Below are 20,402 nucleotides of genomic sequence, written 5' to 3' on the forward strand. Positions count from 1 at the left end.
TATTCATAGCCTACCCCAGTAGTTAAGACCTAGTTATGTCACAGTCATGAGTAGTTACTGGTATTACCACAAGTTTGCTTTTTACTATTCCTTAACCAAAGACACCGAGACAACAATTAGTGTCAGATGATAAATATTCTACAGAGTGATGAATTTATTTGAACAAGACACAATTTACAAATATTGTATACTGATAAATATTTATAAAACAAGAATTACAAAAAGCAAGAATCGCGCATCAGGATAACTTCATATGTTTGTATGTCTGAAAACTACCGACTATTAGAAACAAGCATGATATGAACTGATGCCACCTTTGCGGCCCATTGGCCATGCATAGAAAATGTCACTACAGAAGGTACTGGTACCATGATATCTTGAACAGGTAAGCAGTAGGAAAAGGAATTATGTGTACAGTAACATTAGCCACGCTTCTGTAGGTGCAGAATTGTTCCCCAAAAACAGCGGGACGTCGATGCCACAGGCAGATTGTTTGTTTTCGCACCTTGAGGGCAAACAAGTTCAACATCTACATATAGGAAGCCCGCGAACCACATACAATACAGACATATCTTCAGAGCGATAGTGCGGTGTCACATAACTGAACTCCCGCGCGTGCAAATTCAATCGAAGTTATAAAGTCCTTGTGTAACTTCAAGACATCCCCATGATTGTGAAAGATTAAGAACATTCGTCTATGAAAAGCATACTGGTGGCAGGATGTTAACAAGCTAAAGGTTTTTCTATCGTACAATGCATCGCCATCATACTATAACCCAATTGGCGGAGCAGAGGGTTGAACTACACCACCGCCAGTTTGCGCCTGACTGAAGTCAAAGAACGCATATTGTGGTACAAATTGACCTTCCGGTTGGGTGTCGGTTGAAACGACTGAGATCGCGTCTTCGTTATCAACAGCAGTTAAAGATACGCCACCGGTGACCGCCTCTTGGTAGCTTGGAAGCATAACGTTGCCGAAACCGGCTGAAAATGGTATAGAATAATCAAATATCGTATCTACATGCATTACATTTCAGATCTCAAATATGTATTTTATATTCGGGATACCTTCTAAACCAAGGGTGTCCAACTCAATTTTGATCACGAGATGGATTTACACCTTTTGGTTGCTTGCAGGTTGGACCAGGCAAATCATGTCTAAATGTTAACTTTCAAATCCGTACTGTTGTTTTCAGTGGGATACTCCATTATCGAGCCTGATACTGATACATGGGCTCCTTTCTAGGAACATCTTATTCGCACAATGGAATTGGCAAATATATAATGATTCAACCATTGAATACAGTTACAAGCCACTAAAACAGTGGATCTAACCGACAAGTCACGGCTACAGAAGTTGGCGTCTTTGTATGCTTCCTTTGTTTCAGTAGTGACCCGCGTCAAGCCGTAGTATGACGAGAAGGTTGGTTAAGATGAGCAAGGTTACGACAACGTAAGCTGTAAGCTCCAATCACTGAGTTTGCGATCAATTTATTTGTGATAGATCACAATGGAGGTTCGTTAAAATGCACAACGGTTGAACGATTGGTTAGCGATACGAACTTATACAAGATACAGCGATTTAGTCGACATCGATTACTGGACGACTTGAAATTGAATCGTAAATTTTGCTTCGAGTCACGAGTCAATCTGCATTTCTGATGCGTCAAGTCAAGACATTTTTCAAGAGTGACTCGAGTCATCCCAACACTGCATCTCAGTGCAATATGATAGTAAAAGTCAGGGAGCAGGTTATAACAATGTCATGTGGAAGATGAAAGTTGATAAATTAAATTATCAAATGCTATGACTGGAATGTCGGTGCCCAATTCATGTTAGCCTACGCCTAGTGAGATCAACTTTTGAAGGTAAGGGCCACAGCCAACATTGACTTACAATTTCCAGGATCATACGGCGGTGGAGCATTCAGCTCTGCGGCGAGCTCAGGCGGCATCTCCATAATCGGAGCCGACGCGATAACAGGTTGCGGTTCTTGGTGCATTCGATCTTGCTGTTGCTGCTCCGGTGACATCAGCGGCACGGTACCAATTGTGATGTAGTTGGTTTTGGCATCAATAAGCGAGCTAGCAATGCTACCCGGAATGATAACGGTCACCTGAAAGGTATTGGATTTCATACCATGATGCTTCAATAGTTCAGCATGACACTAGTTGAAACAACAATTGGACGACTAAAAAATTTTCCGCTTTTCAAAAATAGAATTATGGTTACATGTTTTATTACAAAATAGATTACAATTAGAATTATTGAATTTGCAAATACTTGAAAATTGAATTAAATTAACAATTACAAAGAAATACTACAGAAATCAAATTCAGTTCACATCAAACCGGAGCTTATTGTCAGTAGCATGAATATGGCAGATGTCTGTACAATAGGGCTGTTCAAAAAAACTTTTCCTTCAGATTTCACTGGTTACTTGATAAAATTGTTGGGTTGGTTAAAAAAACGCTGCACACCAACTTTGGCTCCATTCCAACCAGTAGAAGCGAGATTCGTGCGGGAGAAAGTTTTGAATTTATCCTTGAAAAACAAAAAAATAAAATTTCAAAATTTTTCTGCATACCCCATAAAATTGTTAGGCTGTCAGTAGAGATGATGCACACCAAATTTGGCTCAATTCCAACCACTAGAAGCGAAGTTATCGCAGTAGAAAAATTTCTAATTGCATGATTTTATAATAAATAATCAAAGAGTTAGTCACCGTAAATACTATTTTATTCAAATCCAAATTTTTCTACCGCAATAACTTCGCTTCCAGCGGTTGGAATGGAGCCAAAGTTGGTGTGCAGCGTTTTTTTAACCAACGTAACAATTTTATCAAGCAGCCAGTGAAATCTGAAGGAAAAGTGTGTTTTTTAACAGCCCTACGTACGGTGTACACCAATCTTGGCTTGTTTCGCAACACACAGTTTTGTAGCGTTTTTAGGAATACCAGTAATTAGAGCAGAATCAAAATCAGAGCATAGAAATAATCCAAAAGTTAGATGAGAATTAGATTACAGGCATTTCTCTCACTAGAATTAATAGTTCTCCATCACAAATCTGGTTGAAGCAATACTTGCTGATCACGAATGGGAAAAACTATTGAACTATGACCATTGAATCGACCACGACAGATTTCTATGAAACAGCAGTAAGCCGGACTTTAATCATGTTGCAATTGAGACGGAACTGACACCAACACGCGATTGGATTTCAAAGTTGAAACAACGTAGCGAAACCAGCGGAGTCCGACTGAAGATCAGCTGCATTCGAAATATACGGTCTACCGATTCCTTCCTCGCAGTATTCAAAGTCATGCAACCAAGCGTTTCAGTCCACAAAGGCCACAGTAGCTATATGTATCATTCATGACCACGGTAACGCTACTGAAGTTAATCAAACTGATTTCTTTGGGAACCACTGGCGATACGAAATAAGAATAGTCACAAATCATGGAATACGATATTATCCCCAAAACTAATTAGCCGTAATGATTGATGATGAATGAAGGATAATCAATGAAATTATTGATGAACAGGATCAAAATTTCATAAGCGAGTAATTACAAACCTTGAAGTAATACTGGATATTAATTATACGGCAATGCCTCAGTCCCGAAGGAACGACGGGCGGTATTTGAAACAGTTGTTTACGCTCCCAATTGGCTGCACTTTCGGCGCTTATGGGATCGTGTCCCAACGTCCATGACGCCACCGCCGAAGACACGTCGTGTTTCAGTACTTCCGATTGTGGAGAGGAATTCTTGACCCTTCCGTGAAAAATCGATTGTTGCCAGAGCTCGATCCTCAAATTCGTTATTGGCTTTGTTCTAAAAAGAGCAATGATAAATCACAATGTACTGCGTCACAAGTGATTCGCGTCATCATATCATTATTACTTTTACGGAGTGATTTGATCCATGATGTATCACAGAGGCTATCAAAATAGTCACAAATGCTACCGAAGTAGAAATAGTAAATGAGTGGTTTGGAAGCTATTAATGGCGTTTCAGCATGACAAACCCAAGATTTTTTGTCAACAACCAACGTCTAATAATAGCTGCTAAATGCCGCTAAACGCTTCATTTACAAAAATCATATTTATAATCGCATCATAATAGGGGAGATCTTGCAGAGGTATAGTCACAAATTTATCCATCAACTACTTTTGCCAACATAGAAAGGATTATGGCTTCGAAAATAATCGCAGTAAGAGAACGGATATGTTGTTACTGACAACTCCGTGTACCAAGGCAAAGCAGTAACTATATATAAAAAGACAGGTTCCGTATTATACTAATTATGTCATTAATGAATAATGAGAAACAAGGGGTGGTTTCATCTGCATGACTTGTGACAACAAACTATAGACACACAATACAGACAAGTATGCTACACACGGTACTCACCGGCCATTCACAATCAGACCGTTCATATATACAAATTCTCCCGGCACATATCCGGATTTTTCTGTAGTCAAGTCAACCGTGACCGCGTTTTTCCTCCACCACAGCATTCCGCTGGCTTGCTTTTCACAATGTACTTGGAGTGGTGTCTATAAGAAATAATTACAGATATAAAATACCGGAAACAGAACAATAGTATTGGATTGTTAATGTAAGACTCACTCTGGCTGTTGGGGCGGTATTTAGATCCACTGCATCCAAGACAGTGAAGGCTGATACGGCTTTTGTCCTCCCACCAAACACACCGGCATATTCGAGATTTGCTTGAATGCTATACCGGACATAACCGAGGCTTCCTGGATTTACAAGAAGCGTTATATTGGAAACCGTAAGTTCAGGCAAAGTATGGGATGGTCTACTGTCAGTTTATCAAAGAAGGTTGATGCCATCTAGCCTTAACTATTGGGATATCGCATTTATATAATTTTACCAGTTTTTACTTGATTTCGGTTGAATCAATACATTGGGACAATCTTTTGTGGAATCAATATCAGACCACTATACCGTGTATAGGCTGTTACTTCTTGGTACATTGATAGCTTACGGACCAAGCAAAAATGAGTAGGTACTCTCAAAATCCAGCTGCTTCATGAATGAGTGGTGATTACCTTGCAAGCTTAATTTACCCATACCATTCTTCTACAACTACTATATATTGACACAGCAGACGAGCATTATTCAATGATAAACTCATTTTGACCCACGGTAATAGGCTATATAGAATGCATGCAGTGACCGATCATTGTGGATCGATAAATACACATTTACACATAGATTAATCAATGCAGAAATCGATGGAATGAAATTTATGAACAAAATGAATTTCTCAATATTTGTTTTAAATAATAAGAGAAGAATTTTTTACTTATTCAGTGGAAATTTCCATGATTTCATGTCATAACATGACACTTTACCAATAACATAACAAAATCTTTAAGTAGCTTACTGAAAGAACATGGACACATTCTACTTTCTAGCTGACATGTTATCCTAGTAGCATTACTTCCGCTTTCAGATATTACCATTCTTGTTAGTGATAACCAGTGTTGAGATCACTCGAGTCACTTTTTCGTATGACTTATCTTGACTCGAGTCACTTTGCTAAAATGACTTGACTTGACTCGGCGTATCAGAAATGTGGATTGACTCGTGACTCGGAGCGAAATTCACGAGCCAATTTCAAGTCATCAAGTAATCGGTGTCGATAAAAATCGTTGCATATGTTTGGATTGCTCGCGCAACGCCGGTGTAACCCGTGAGAGCGGCCAATCATTCAATGATCGTGCGTTTTACTGCGCCTCCATTGTTCTCTCACAAATATATTGATCGCAAACGTCGTGATCGAAGCTTACAGCCTACGTTGTCTTAACTATAGTATAGAAAAGTAATTTAATACCAAAATGTATATTCCTGTTCTGTGTTCTTAACTCAACAACCAAACCTCTTGTTTTATTGAAATTGAATTTAAAAATAGTTTATATACCTAGTCCTCAGCCATTGGCGCGGGCTCGAATTGTATCATATCAATTTTCAAAAGGGTAATGTATAGCATCTTATCAATTCGTTTCTCTATTTTCTATTTTGGCTGGTAACTATAAACTGAGGCTGTGCAGTTACTTACCGGTACGTAGTTTATTAGATCTACTTATATGTGAGCGATACAGCGCCTCACTTGCGTGTATATTTAGCTCTATATCCCTTCATCGGTTCAAAATCAATGACCACTTAATCTGTATTTCAGACAGCTAGCAAAATACAATGACGTAATCACGCCTCATACCTCAAAAGACAATTTCACTTGAATTGTGACTTGACTTGACTCGACTTGACTCGAGTCACCTCCAAAAATCGACTGACTTGACTTGACTCGAGTCACCTTCGAAAATCGATTGACTTGACTTGACTCGAGTCAAAATGGGCAATGACTCGAAATGACTCGTTACTCGAAGGTAGTGACTTGATCCCAACACTGGTGATAACCACCAATTGCACTGAGAATATTTTCACAGTTGCAGCAGACTGCCGAAAGGTAGCAATGCATAAATAGCTATTCGAAAAAGCAAACATTAATTACCTTCGAAAGATGTGGGTAATGCCGGCTTTAATGAAACTTGAAACGGGAATGTGTGTTTGCCTGAATTCAACTCACTGTCTCCACCTGAAGATATTACAATAAGCAATCAATGATAAGATAATCTTGAATTATAGATATATCCCTTTTGAGCATTTTATAGGTAGCCTACATTGTACAGTACAGTGGTGCGGAATCCAGAGTACATATTTCTTCTGAACAATAAAATACACATGAACATATATCACCTGTATAAACATCAAACGTGTAGTGAAAATATTTCTCCGCGTTTCGTAGCTGCTTGCCATCTGTCATTTTCAATTTGACAATAGATTCTCCAACTGCATTTACTTTTATCTCTAGAAGGATACAGTAGTTATTATTAATTCATCAAATCATTTGTAATTTGTATAGCTGAAAAATTATCGAGTATGTCTTACTTTTAACTTTCTTTGGTTTCTTCAATTCAAGTGAGACTGCCCCATGCACTACATCCCCAGGTGCATAGACCACTCGATTATTCTGATAAGTTATAGAAATCTCTTTAGCTTTACCCATGACCTAAAAACTAACAAATTTCACGTTATTTTCATGATTGATGGATTATACGACATTAGACATAACACAGTACTATAACAGTCGTCATGTTCATGTTATCTCTCGTGAGTTGAATTTCTTGATTTGATTGATTAGAATTGAAGGCAATGAGCCAGTACCTCAGGTCAGAAGTGTACAACCTGCAGCCCTGAAAAGAATTGTGCAGCAAGCAGCATGGGCCATGTGAAGTTCGGTTTTGGTTTTATTAGCAATTTTTATCAGTTCAATACACCACAAAAATTGCGACACAATGAAAAGATAGGAAGGTTTCAAAACAACTTGAAGTTTGAAATCAGACACCCACCTTGACCTAGGCGATGTAAAGAGGAGGCATGCCCTCTGACTGAAAATTAGAAGATAATAATATAAAAAAGCGACAAAATGAGGTGACATGTCAGGAAGGCGAGATTGAAAGAGTCTCAATTTGAAAATGTATGCTTTTTGCAAAATGAGTTTTCAGTCTAGTTTAGTTAGTTATGTGTAATTGATTACAATCATTTGAGTTGCAAAATGCTACATACAGATGCATACAGATGCTCTGACAAAGAAGTCGCAAACCTCAGGCACAAGAGCTACACGAAGCTCATTAAAAGACTGTTTAATGGGTTAAGTTCTGCACACTAACAAATTGACTTGAGATTTATAATAAAGTTCAGTACCGTGCTTGTCCTTAGGTGTTAGATTATTTCGCTACTACACACTCTAGGACCACATGTCACATAAAATCTACTCCATTCCATCATAATTTTAATTTACAATACCCAAATTATTGAATTATTGACTGCTGCATGCATTAAGGGTCATCATGGGATAAATTGGGGTCTGAAAATCCTAAAGTTACAAGATTGTGACTTGGTACACGAATAATAGTTACGACAGAACGCATCCAATAACTACAGAAAACTTTTTTGCAGTAAGCAGACCTGACCTATGATGACTTCATTATCGTTAGAATAGATATGATGAGTTGAATATAAATGCGACTCATTCCCCAACTCTTAACCTAATCGTAGTCATCTGTATCTGCCCTATATCCGGAAAAGGATGCACACCTGCCTTGGCATATCAGGTACACTACTCTCTACTTCTCACATTCACCGCATATTCATCAACTCATTAACGACTTTCTAATTGAAAAAATTCTGCTTATCAACCAACAAAATTACTGTTTTTAAACTAAGTCTTTGCTGGGGGTTAGCCTGCACTCTCCGCACCACTCGTATTATAAAGCTCCCGCTGTCCTTCGCTAATTCACGATTGTAAACAATTCGATCTTTCCGCTCCCACCGCAAAAGGCAAAACAATAGCGAGAGGCAAGGAAGTCACATCGTTGTTTGAGTAATCACAACATGACGTGAATAAGTCACATGAATAAACATTAAACACGAGTGAAATATTACCAATACGGCGACATCTCATATTCTATCTCCGTACGAAAAAGCTTTCTAAACGTTGGAGTCGATGTATACGGCATACGCAATGTCATTTTCTAACGCAATTACGGTGCGTCGCAGAATAACCACCTTTATTTACAAGGAAAAGATACGATGAAACTTGCGAATGGTCACATCACATGCATCTGAAGTTCTCGACTCATCACATGATATCTACGAACTACTATATATAGGATGACCTTGAGTCATTGAATAATATGCGCACGGTCGTCGATTTTGGGGGTATACGGTTAAAAAATACAGCAACACAAAATAGACGTCAAGAATTTCCGAAAATAACTCCGAGGAAAGCCCGTAACGTTACCTGTTGTTTTATCATATGACGTAACAGATGATGATTATGACGCCAAATACCTGTGCTATTCTTGCTACGGTACAGTAATCTTATATCTGCCTAATGGTTGATTCGCTTTTATTCTGTCAAAGAAGGCACGGTATTTTCCGCATGAAACTCCAGTTGAAGTACCATAGATTCACAACTTGGACGCAAGTAGGCTCTTCGCTCGAAAAGAGAAATTCCTATTCACCCCACTTGAGCCTATAGCATTTGGTAAGTTGCGCTTTCTTGACAATGAACCGTTATTGTATCTCCGCAGGGAAGTATACGATATTTGCGATCGCACCACAACTTGCAATTACCGCTTACTGTCTGTCCTCCCTGTATTTTTGCAATAATATAATTTATTCCAAGCCCTTGATCTTCCATCGTAACTTGTTAGGCTTTCATACGCTTCAATCTTGTTCACGTTCATACAAGTATCACGCGGTCATACGTAATTGCCATGACAAGATACCTGGTTCTAGTGTCGAGCTATTTTTGCTCCAGGCCCTCTCCACAGTGACGGGTATTTTGATGGGTAATTGTTCATAGTCTTGGCATGGTATCTTCCCTCACGGGGATGGAAAGTAATGCTTTATTATTCGGCAAATCTTAAGACTATCTACATTTTTGGGACACAACAGTGTTTTCACACCTCTTGGAATTCTGATGCCCTATCCTATTCATATGACGACCATAAACGATCTCATGGTTGTTAACCAACCAACCCTGCAAGTCTCAGAGAAATATCTCCTCAATGATATATCATGCAGGCCTTCACCATGACATAGGAAACAAAATTTTGTTAGGACATGTTTGACACTTTGGCCATAGTTACGCAAAACTGTTATTTGTAACGATACTTACCACAGCATACTGATTACTGCTAAGATAAATTATAGGATAAAGTTGTGAACTGCAGTCACATAATCCTGTGCGTATTAAAATTGTTAAAAGGTGCACAGTATCTTCATGGATGAAGAATATCCAGTCACTTTGGTGAAAGACTTGTTGCCGGACTCCGGTGGAGTTAATATCCTTGGGATTGTGATATGCAAGCATACACCCAGGACTTTCAAAGATTCTCGGAGTCAAAATTCAACTAGATGTGTTTCCACTCTGACACTACGAGACAAATCTGGGTATGTGAACTGTAACATTTGGGGTGGAGAGGAATATGTCAAGGAATTGTGCCGTGGATATGTGCTCGGCGATGTTGTTATCATCACTAATGCTCAAGTTAGCTTCAAAAGTACGTCGGATGAAAACTTCAATCCATCTAATCAAAGCCAGTATACTGTTGCAATCGGAGAAAAACAAGGCGGTAAAATCGCAGCCTGTGAAGGCGAATTCAACGATTTGAAATATTTGCTTCACGCACCTGTGAGGCCACATAATGACTACTACAACTTGTCAGAAATACTCGAACACGGCGAATCTATGGAGGGGCAATTCGTGAACATACTAGGAGTCGTAAAAAACATGACTACCGTGCAGCAAGTGCGGTCAAAGAACGGCAGAGATTTGGAAAAGATCGAAATTACATTTTTTGATGACAAATCCGATTCGTTTACGGTCGTGGTGTGGGAACCCGAATATTTCAACTATGTACAACAATGGTCAGAAAAGCGAACTGTCGTGTTTGCCGTAGACATAAGACTGAACTACAACAAATTCAAGAAGCGCATGCAAGGATCGTTTACAAGTAAAACTTTATGCGTTCAAGATCCAGACACAAACGAAGCTCATCAGCTGTACGATTACGCATTGGAGTATGCAGATCAATTGAAAAATTTTTTCGGAGACGATGATGATGCCGATTTATGCCAAATCGATGAAGTGAAATGCTACACGATCGAAGGCATTCGCTCGCGCATTGATAAATACGCACATGAAAACTGCAACGACAGTCCCTTGTTCCGTGGTCTCGCTTATGTTGCCATCACAAATTTCAATATTGATGATAACGTTCGAAAACCGTGGAATATTCGGTGCGAGTCTTGCAAATTTCGACTATCATCTGCGAGTGACCAGGAATGTCGAAATGAGAGTTGTGTAACAAGAAACGAGCCAGAGAAATTCCTCGCTGAACAGTTTTACGACATGCAGCTTTCATTATCAGACCATACAGGGACGTTAGACCAATGTCGCATCAGCCATACTGCTTTGGAAAGCATGTTGGGTATGCCAGTGGAAGCATTTCAGAGTCTGAACTCTGAGGATATCACCGAAATCAAATGGTCTTGGCTGATGGAACGGTGTAAAGTACGCCTCAAGTTGAGTCTTGACAAAGATCCGGTACGACCGTGGATCGAACTTTGTGAGAAGCCGTCTTTTGAGGAGGCCATGACTTTGATCAATAGTTCCACAACGGCAAGGACATAGCAAAATCAAATTTGAATACAATGACCTCCGATGGAAAGTTTTTTGGAATGCAACCACAGGGCTTGAAAAGATTTTTTTCGTCACTAAAGTAACAAAATCATACATCTGCCACACGGTAGTGAAATTTGCGTTCCAGAATGATCTATTCACGTTGAGCTCTGCAGGCTCAATAGGACACCCCAAACAAATTTGAAAAATATCTTATTACACATAACCTATACAATATATGTATGCGGGCGAAACTTTACAAGTCCCAATTTCCGTACTCATCGAACAAAGCTGTGTGCTTCCTCAAACCAAGCATTTCATCAAATTCCCTGACAGTGAAGACCAAGATGTTGCTTTTCAAGATATTTCCGATCCCAGATGAGAAAGCTGAAACACAGGAGAAAGACAATATCAAAACCTGCACAGGTTCACTTTATTCCGAAATTGAAAATACATTCTTTGTTCTGGCCATTTTGTATTGTAAATTTTTTTCGAAATGTTTTGCAAGTTCTACTGAATTGAGTTCTGCTATTCTGAGTTCTAATGAATTGAGTTCTGCTATTTTAAAGAAGCAAATTTATCTATTTAATAAACTCAACCGAAATAACTTGCCTGTTTCAGAAACTGGGTGGCGTTGAACAACTCGCTGCAGCCATATGATATCTTTTTTCCTTGCTTACCCTGAAAATGAAAATGAAGAAGGTAAACAAACCATATAGATTCCAGTGTTTGGATGACTCGAGTCAGATTCAAGTCAACTTTTTCGTATGACTTGACTTGGAGCTTCAAAAATGTGCATTGACTCGTGACTCGGAGCAAAATTTACGAGTCAATTTCAAGACGTTAAGTAAGCTGTGTCGAATCAATCACTGTATCTTGTGTATGTTCGGATTGTTTGAGATACGTCGGTGTCACTTGTGAGAGCAACCAGTCATTCACTGATTGTACGTTACACGGTTCCTCCATTGTTATATCACAAATAAATTGACGGCAAAGTAGAAAATTAATCTAAATAGCAACATGTCTGTTTCTTAGACGACTCAATGCTTACGTTGCCCAGTGCTCACATTTACCAATCCTCTTGTATGATTTAAATCGAACGAATATATTGTGCGCGTTTATATTCTCACGGATGTGTAGTGTAGGCTATTGTACTATATCAATTTGTTTCAACATCTCGAAGCTTCGTATTAGGTCCCATATTTTGGCTGATAAGAACTGACTGTAGTATGTAGCTGTACAGTTACTCACATACTTTATTAGCAGTTCTACGTGGGCGTGAGGGATGCTGCGTCTTTTTGCATGTATATTTAACTAGATATTTGTCATTTGATTAAGATAAATGATTCATTAATCCGTCTTTCACACAGCTAGCAAAATGTAATGACTTTGAATCATCACTCCTACTTCGAAAATTTAATGTGACTTGAATTATGACTTGACTCGAGTCACCTCCAAAAACAAGTGACTTGACTCGAGTCACCTTTGAAAATCGATTGACTTGACTTGACTCGAGTCAAAATCTGCACTGACTCGTGACTCGAAAGTAGTGACTTGATCGCAACAATTGCTGCTAAAGGTACAAAAATAACATCGTGATATATTTGGAATAAACCAGTCCGAAAGAAATTCCCATGGAAATATCTCGAAATTAAATGATTAAGTCGGATATCGGTATCTATCTTACTAGATGCACTTACTTTAACATAATCCATTAAATTCTGATATTCGATGTAGTTCCCACCACCAACGACAAAAACGATGGCCTGAAGAAAGACAGTAACGAAGTTATGTCAATGACAAAGCCAAATATGAACCGCCAGAGCGGGGCAAAGTAATCCCGACTCATTTCCTTCTACCAATGCAGCTATACGACTTGAAACTTACCTCAGAGTAAGGTACTTTATTTCTGGCGGCATTGTCGACAGATCTGGCAAGCTTTGGATCGAAATATCTGAAACTGTCAACCTCCTGAAAATAAATAATCGGAGTGGCTAGATTGAAATAAGGAGCGTTCACTTGCCCTCAAACATCCAAGAATAGGGAGGTTTTGAGATAGAGATAAAATATATCATGACAAATCACAACAAATTCATTTACACGTGATTACACGATTTTCCTCACAAGCTACGTTCTTTAACTTACGGCAGATGACTTCATTTCCATCAGAGCATCCATGATTCTTGTAACAGGGAGATTCTAAAAGATACAAATTAAATCGAAAATAATCATACTCCATCACAGCACAACAAATCTGCTTCGACTCACGTGCTTCTTCACGACTAAATTCTTCACTCCTTCCATAACAAATTGTGAGCCAGTACTGACCAGATGAGAGAACATTCTAATGAAAGACGAAAGATTGCATATTCATCCAGGTCACGCCAACACATACACAACAATAAAACCAACCAATGAAACAATTTTTTTATGCACTTGGATAAGTGCAATCAGCGCATTCATTGAACCATCACAGCTATGCAACTGACAGTATACCAGTGAAAACTACGTACCCTATTGTCTTTGTACCACCGCCACGGTATTGTTGTTGTGGAGCACTTGAATTCATCATAACATATTGCCTGTATGAAAAAACACAGTTGTATTGTATATCACAAGTAAATTTGCACGAACGCATTAGAAACAAACCTCCATCTTTTAATGTATTTCAACGGCTCCAACCGGCAATTAGCGGCCTCCAAAGCTTGCGCGTACTGATCCACTTCTTGGTCCGTGATGGGTTGCGTCGATTGAGATTGGCAGATGTAATAGATCAGAAACAGCCGAAGTTTATCGTCTGGTGTACCGGCTTTGGTGATCAGAAACACAAAACATTAAGAACAGTTACGATACCGAACCAGATCTATTTTGTTACCGTCTGGATCGGAAATAAAATCCATCAGTGATTTATCGATGCTGGCTTTACTCATCAACTTCTCTTCCATTTCAAAGTATTCATCAAGTTTCCTCGCCTGTTTTCAAAGCACAAAATCAGCGAAAAACTGCCTCTGTGGCAGTGTGCAATTCATGTTAAAATCACCCAAAAACATTTAATCAAGTCGGATCTCATGTTGGCATCCACAATCACATCCACACACCCAAGCAAGGGAACTGTGATATCGGGTTGGCCTTATTTTCAAGTCAATAATAATCTACTTTGTATTCGGATATAACATGACTGACTATGACTATGTTCCTTGACGCAAGTGTTAGCTGTATTATTTATTCTTACTAATAATATAAGCCTTACAAGTTTGAAGTTTGTATATATCGTTTATATTGTGACAACGACCTAAAATGAATGCTCATTCTTACCTTGATGTAATCGAGAATAGTTGTTGCGATAGTTGTGTGCATGTCAATGAGACGCTTCTTTTCCAAAAGTTCCGGAAGGGTGCTATTAAATGAAATTTATATGCAAATTGACATTGATCGACCTTATTACTGAAATAAAATTGCATCATTAAGACAAAAAGAGCTCGAGGTCACTCTTCTGTGATTAAAACATCTTATGTGGATATTGGCTAAGGCCCCTAAAGAAACTGGACATGCTTTTCAAAAGATTTTGGTGTTCTAAACATACAAGATATGAGGAATCTACAAATTGCTAACTTTATATGGATTAGTTCCATTGTAGTGGTCACTCTCAGGCAAAATTCAACAACTCATGAAAAAGTGAAAATACTTTGTAACTGATCCCCTCGGATAATTGCATTTCATTACATATTATTTGCAAAAAATATACACTTCACTTACTTTACCGCAGACGTCAGCTTAGCAGTGTTGTCGGATATATCAACCGGACCTTCATCTCCCCCGGCCAAGCCCTATAAAAAATAGTGCAAATTTTCGACTAAAGATTTACCGTAGTTTCAAATACCGGTTAGCAAAAGTAACCGCATAAAGGACACGGTTTTGTCAAAAAACGGTTTGTAACCATAAACATCATTCACACAACTCGAGTCCATATGAAATGTGTGGCTTATACAAAGGCAAATAAAAATCATCTCAAATTAAAATGTGGCTTTGCCACAAGTCAATCTCACTTTTATAGATTTTGATCGAGCCAAGTCGAGTCATTTTCAATTTACCACCGAATCAAGTCAGCTAGTAGAGGTTCGAGTCCGATTCAGTGTTTTGACTCGAGTCCAAGTCATTATGTTCACTGTTCAGTTTTAAGTTCAAACCAGTTTACAACCAACGTTTTTGAACTCTGCTCGAGTGATATAGAATGGCTCGCATTCATAATATAGTAATTTTCATCAGTCTTAACAGTTTCTGGTCATATTTTTTGAGTACCAGGACTGATAGACGAAATACCAATATTGTGGTAACTCAACTATATTTTGAAGTTACGATGAAATGTTTGTCTTGGCCGCCCTAATCTCGAGTCATATGACTTGGTTCGAGTCGTGCACAATGACTCGAGTACAAGTCGAGTCAATACAAAGATTGACTCGAGTCGAGTCATTACAACCCAGTATGAAATGTCTTATAAATCACTGTCAACTTGTAATTGAGAGAAATTTGCTTCTACTTGAATAATAAATACCGATTCTGCCTACTTTGACCACCATTAATAGTACGAAAAACAGAAAGAGTACCATACCATAGCAGCTTTTAAACGTTGCACTTCCTCTTCGTGGCCCTTGTACTCGACAATTTCGCTTTGTACCGCTTCGGCCACTTCCGGAAACGGGTTGCCTTTATATTTCTGCCAGAACTTATCCACGGGAGCAAGATTGAAGGTCTGGGCCTTCTTTCTTTTTGGTCGTGCCCCGCCGACCGCATCCTCCGCCGGCGTCTCCGTCACGGTAACGCTGTTCAAGTTCAGGTCCTGAAAAAAGTTGATACAATTGAAGTATCTGTTACAGGTTTAACAATGCATCATTAAAAAAATTTTAATACACTAAAATTACTTTCTACTGAACAAATCAAGTCTAAGAAGTAAGCAGTTTTGCCTAAAAAACTGTCAGTAAACAAAGTCACATAAATACGTTACATACAGCTGAGCTATGGCTATCTATTTTGAAATTAATGATTCATATGTTGTCATCCCAGCACAGCAATAGATTGACCTAGTATATACAAAGAAATCTGCAATATGAATCGTTGCCACATAAATAAACTCATTACACTACAAATGGTGCAATATTCGAAAAGTGTTACCATGCTACATGGTCCATTTTTCCCAGTTGTAACGAAAACAAAAGTTATGCCCACCAATCCGAAATCAACTTTCTACACAAAAGCGGAATTGCTAAAGTAAGCAGTCTTAAACCATAAGTCGTAGTTGAGCAGTAGACCTAGTGGTCTGTAAGAATAACCTTCTAGTAAGTACTGAAAGCAGACAGAATATACTTGAGTACTTCCGTAAAGTATAAGTACTTCGTTACTGACCACCTCTGACATGAAAATACTAGGTAAGTACTGTACCGTACTCAAAATCACGGCAAAATTCCCCACACTCACACTCACCAAAACATCGTGGATAAGCGCCTGGTAAGTCCACGTGTGATGCAGAGGAGTGGCCAAGTCGACATTCCTATCTAAAATAACCAGCAGTGGCCTTTGAAAGGAAAACTGTCCGCCGGGCGATTGCCCCATCGCGGAACTCGAGGGGGTTGCGGAAAAAAAACTGTTTCGAGCGTCGCGAATGTTTTCCCTCAATTTTTTCTCGAGTTTTTCGGCGACCATCTCTGCTGCATTTCCGCGCGGACATCTGCAACAAATAATCTGTTAAGCTATTTGAGAAGAACTATGGTTAGTTAATTTGCGAACTGAGAGAACATTTATAAATTCACGTGCATTACGTTGTACGTACGAGTGTTCTTTAGACCGCACATGGGTGATTAATGCAAATACGGGGACAGAATGAACATGAACAAATTTGTCATCAATAAAAGTATAGCTGATGGTTATATGATATACTGTAAACTGCACCTACTTGAAATATGATCATCCAGAAATTCCATATCACGTTAAACATGAGACTAATAATAACAAGTGGTATTAAACCCCCTAGCAAGTAACACTGAACTAAATTATAGTAACAGGGATGTTTATGATGTGTAATGTTGATCAAGTAACAATTCTCCATACCTGATAATCGGGATAGCTCCAAGACAAACGAAAACACAATATAATCCATCGGCAATTGTATCTATAATTGACATCATGTCCGTGTCTTTTACCCCTGTTCTGTTTATGCCTGTAACATGAACATTTTTTTATAATATGCAACTATAAATATAAAGATGAGACGAATTGACACCAATTTAGGTTGTGAAATGCAATATACCACGTCAAGTTGGTGACCATTACTCAATAGACCAGGGTTGTAATGACTCGAGTCACGATTTTCTGACGACTCGACTTGACTCGAGTCATTTTCTCAAAATACGGAAATGACTCGACTCGACTCAATCTGTGTATTGACTCGACTTGGACTCGAGTCATTGCGCATGACTCGAGACACTGACGGCCAAGACCGATATTTCATCGTAATTTCGAAGAATAGTAAAGTAACCATCCTATTGGGATTTCGTCTATTGGTTCTAGTACTTGGAAATGCGATCAGAAACTGCTGAAAGTGAGGAAAAGTAGTATATTATAAATGCGAACCATTCAATATCACCAATCAGAGTTATAAAAAGTCAGTTTAACAAGATTGTAACTGGAAACTGAGCAGTCAACACATTGACTTGGACTGGGACTCGAGTCATAATACCGTGACTTGGACTCGACCCTCTGTTCGGTGACTTGGACTCGGACTTGACTCGGTGGTGAGTTGAAAATGACTCGACTTGACTCGAGTCAAAACTATAAAAGTGAAAATGACTTGTGACCCGGAGCCTTGTGACTTGGTTACAACCCTGCATTAGACTATTTTGCAAAAAACACACACTTACTGTAGTATGAAACAGCTTCTCTATTTTGATTTTGCAACAAGAACATATTTTCTTCTAAACTGATGAAATTCAAATATTGGTCGAATACTTTTGTGACGTACATTTCCGAGTTTGCCTGTAAAATATGATACATGTTTAGCAACTTGTCAATCAAAAACTGCGTAGCAACGCATCCTGCAATGAAACTACTAGTGAGATCTATTTCTACAGTCAACACTAGATAGAGATCTAAAAATACATATATATAGCACTCCAGCTTACTTGACATAAGCAAAATCTTATTGCAAAATGCATGATTAGGCGATATACTAGGATCAAATTTCATGTGTGCTACTATGAGTCAAACTGATATCTTCAAATCAACAATTCTTTTAGAAGAAACGAACAGACTTCGCAGGAAATAATTGGTTGATATCTTAAAATCTTGGTAAATATAAAAATATACGTACCAACACAGCCGCACTTGCCAAATCTTCTAATTTATTTCTCGGAATGGCAGAGATAAAATTGAAGTAGTAGCCATCATACAATTCATTTTGCATGTCCTACAAAATCAACAATATGAGTCCTGCAATACATGCAAAATGAAAAGTCAACCCCACCCGGCACATTCGAGAAATATTCTCATCCGTTGGTAAAATGAAGTAGATTGCGGAAACGTCAGGAACGGAATCACGGTCGCTATGAAGAGGCCTGGGAAGAATGGAACGGCATTTGCGCACTTGTGATGTAGATAACAAATATCACATCCAAACACGGTTGAACTATGCTAGATTATTCATATCTATATTTTAATTGCATAACCTATCATGGTGGTTCCCAGCCTGTGGGTCACGGACTTTTTGTGGGGATGAAATTTTTTCAGGAATGGGCTAATTTTTTCATCTTGGGTTTACTTGCTGCTCTTCAGCAGCAAACAGCAATTAAGACATTGTAAAAGCAAAAGCAAGCTTGACCTTCCTATTCCCATTAACTGAATATGAAATAATTTAATGAATGTACTTATCATGTTTATTGTTTATTCATTATTGCAACTACAGCTTACTATGCAAACCAGTTTTTAAATGAAATAAAAACAGGTCTTAATTCTTTCAAAACGCTGAGGAAACAAGGGCTATTGATCTTTCCAAAATTCCCAAGAGACGCTGTAAGAAAAGGTTGGGAACCATAAATTTAGGAACTAATACATCTTATCACAAAAAAATCTACACACTTTTATCTCAAGTATGAAATTGAGTGAATAAAAGAGTGGTTTACTTACAGATACAAAGTAACTCCCAGTTCCCGAAGCTCGCTAACGGACAAGAGCGGTGAAATTATATCTTGCCCAAATCTGTCATATATCAAAACCTTCCAGTCCGGTTCCATAGTCGATAGTTTTGTAATCGGATTGCCGAAATGTAGCATTCTCTTTACGGCAACTGAAATGTTGAAACAATATCTGCATAAATTGTACTTACAGCGTGCAAGAGAATAATATCAAAAGTTATCAAGTCGCATAGCTTAATCAAGCACATATATCCAAATCTTACCCGGACGTACCTGATTGCCGTTCTCTTATCGACATAGCCATGATTCTGTCTCAAGCATACAAATGTCGCTATAAATATTCAAACTAGTGTCATATATGCTACCTACAATGAAAAGTGGGTTCGCACTTCGCAGTATCAATATTGTATTTTGAGACCGACTGCGTTATTATTTACACACATCAGCGAGTTCCACGCAGCAATGCTCCCCTATGAATCCAACATTTCCATATTACCAGTTATTTCTTCCATTCCACAAGATAAAATTAGATATTTGCATTATAACACGAATTTAAAATTTCCCAATCTTTTAATTGCGGAAAATGCGAGAATTAACACAGAAACTGTAAAACCTGATGACCAGTGGTATCATTAATTTTACACGGTCATTGATCACGATCGACTCATGGATACAGTATCTGGATACGGTTGGATAGATTTAGTCACAGCATCGAGCTCTGTACGCTGAAGTACGATATAATCACCGTTGTTGTTTGTTTTTACATCGTTGTCACATATTGATTGCAATGGTCTACGGATTCGTTATTTTTGGGCACAGATAAGACGACAGTACAGCCACGGCTATTCATCGACTCAATTCCGTACCTTACAACAACATCGTATTGAGCTTGTATTGAGAGAGGTTAGTCGAACCTTACCTGACATCCTGATATAAA

The 20,402-nt window shown here is 38.6% G+C and overlaps 3 protein-coding genes across 3 annotated transcripts; 1 reads left to right on the forward strand and 2 right to left on the reverse strand.

The window, feature by feature from the left end:
- Positions 1–122: 122 nt before the first annotated feature.
- On the reverse strand, positions 123–7,470 carry LOC145440490 (arrestin domain-containing protein 2-like). The gene is made up of 8 exons (XM_080318108.1): positions 6,983–7,470; positions 6,791–6,901; positions 6,546–6,629; positions 4,634–4,767; positions 4,415–4,560; positions 3,577–3,835; positions 1,897–2,116; positions 123–984 (listed from the first exon to the last, which is right to left on the reverse strand). Exons 1-8 carry the CDS (start codon positions 7,098–7,100, stop codon positions 770–772), a joined length of 1,287 nt encoding a protein of 428 aa, XP_080174234.1. The 5' UTR covers positions 7,101–7,470; the 3' UTR covers positions 123–769.
- A 1,500-nt stretch (positions 7,471–8,970) lies between these two features.
- Positions 8,971–11,892, forward strand: LOC145440487 (meiosis-specific with OB domain-containing protein-like). The gene is made up of 2 exons (XM_080318105.1): positions 8,971–9,143; positions 9,870–11,892. Exon 2 carries the CDS (start codon positions 9,885–9,887, stop codon positions 11,295–11,297), a length of 1,413 nt encoding a protein of 470 aa, XP_080174231.1. The 5' UTR covers positions 8,971–9,143; positions 9,870–9,884; the 3' UTR covers positions 11,298–11,892.
- On the reverse strand, positions 11,422–19,936 carry LOC145440485 (sec1 family domain-containing protein 1-like). The gene is made up of 19 exons (XM_080318103.1): positions 19,739–19,936; positions 19,458–19,617; positions 18,799–18,889; positions 18,646–18,741; positions 18,197–18,311; positions 17,388–17,496; positions 16,764–17,007; positions 15,895–16,122; positions 15,042–15,112; positions 14,601–14,682; positions 14,161–14,257; positions 13,935–14,094; positions 13,799–13,867; positions 13,554–13,629; positions 13,431–13,484; positions 13,173–13,256; positions 12,986–13,051; positions 11,898–11,966; positions 11,422–11,672 (listed from the first exon to the last, which is right to left on the reverse strand). Exons 1-19 carry the CDS (start codon positions 19,767–19,769, stop codon positions 11,643–11,645), a joined length of 1,932 nt encoding a protein of 643 aa, XP_080174229.1. The 5' UTR covers positions 19,770–19,936; the 3' UTR covers positions 11,422–11,642.
- Positions 19,937–20,402: the final 466 nt, after the last annotated feature.

Source organism: Botryllus schlosseri, chromosome 6 (genome assembly GCF_051294905.1).
Source record: "Botryllus schlosseri isolate E-star chromosome 6, Bs_hap1, whole genome shotgun sequence".
Classification (NCBI taxonomy): domain Eukaryota; kingdom Metazoa; phylum Chordata; class Ascidiacea; order Stolidobranchia; family Styelidae; genus Botryllus; species Botryllus schlosseri.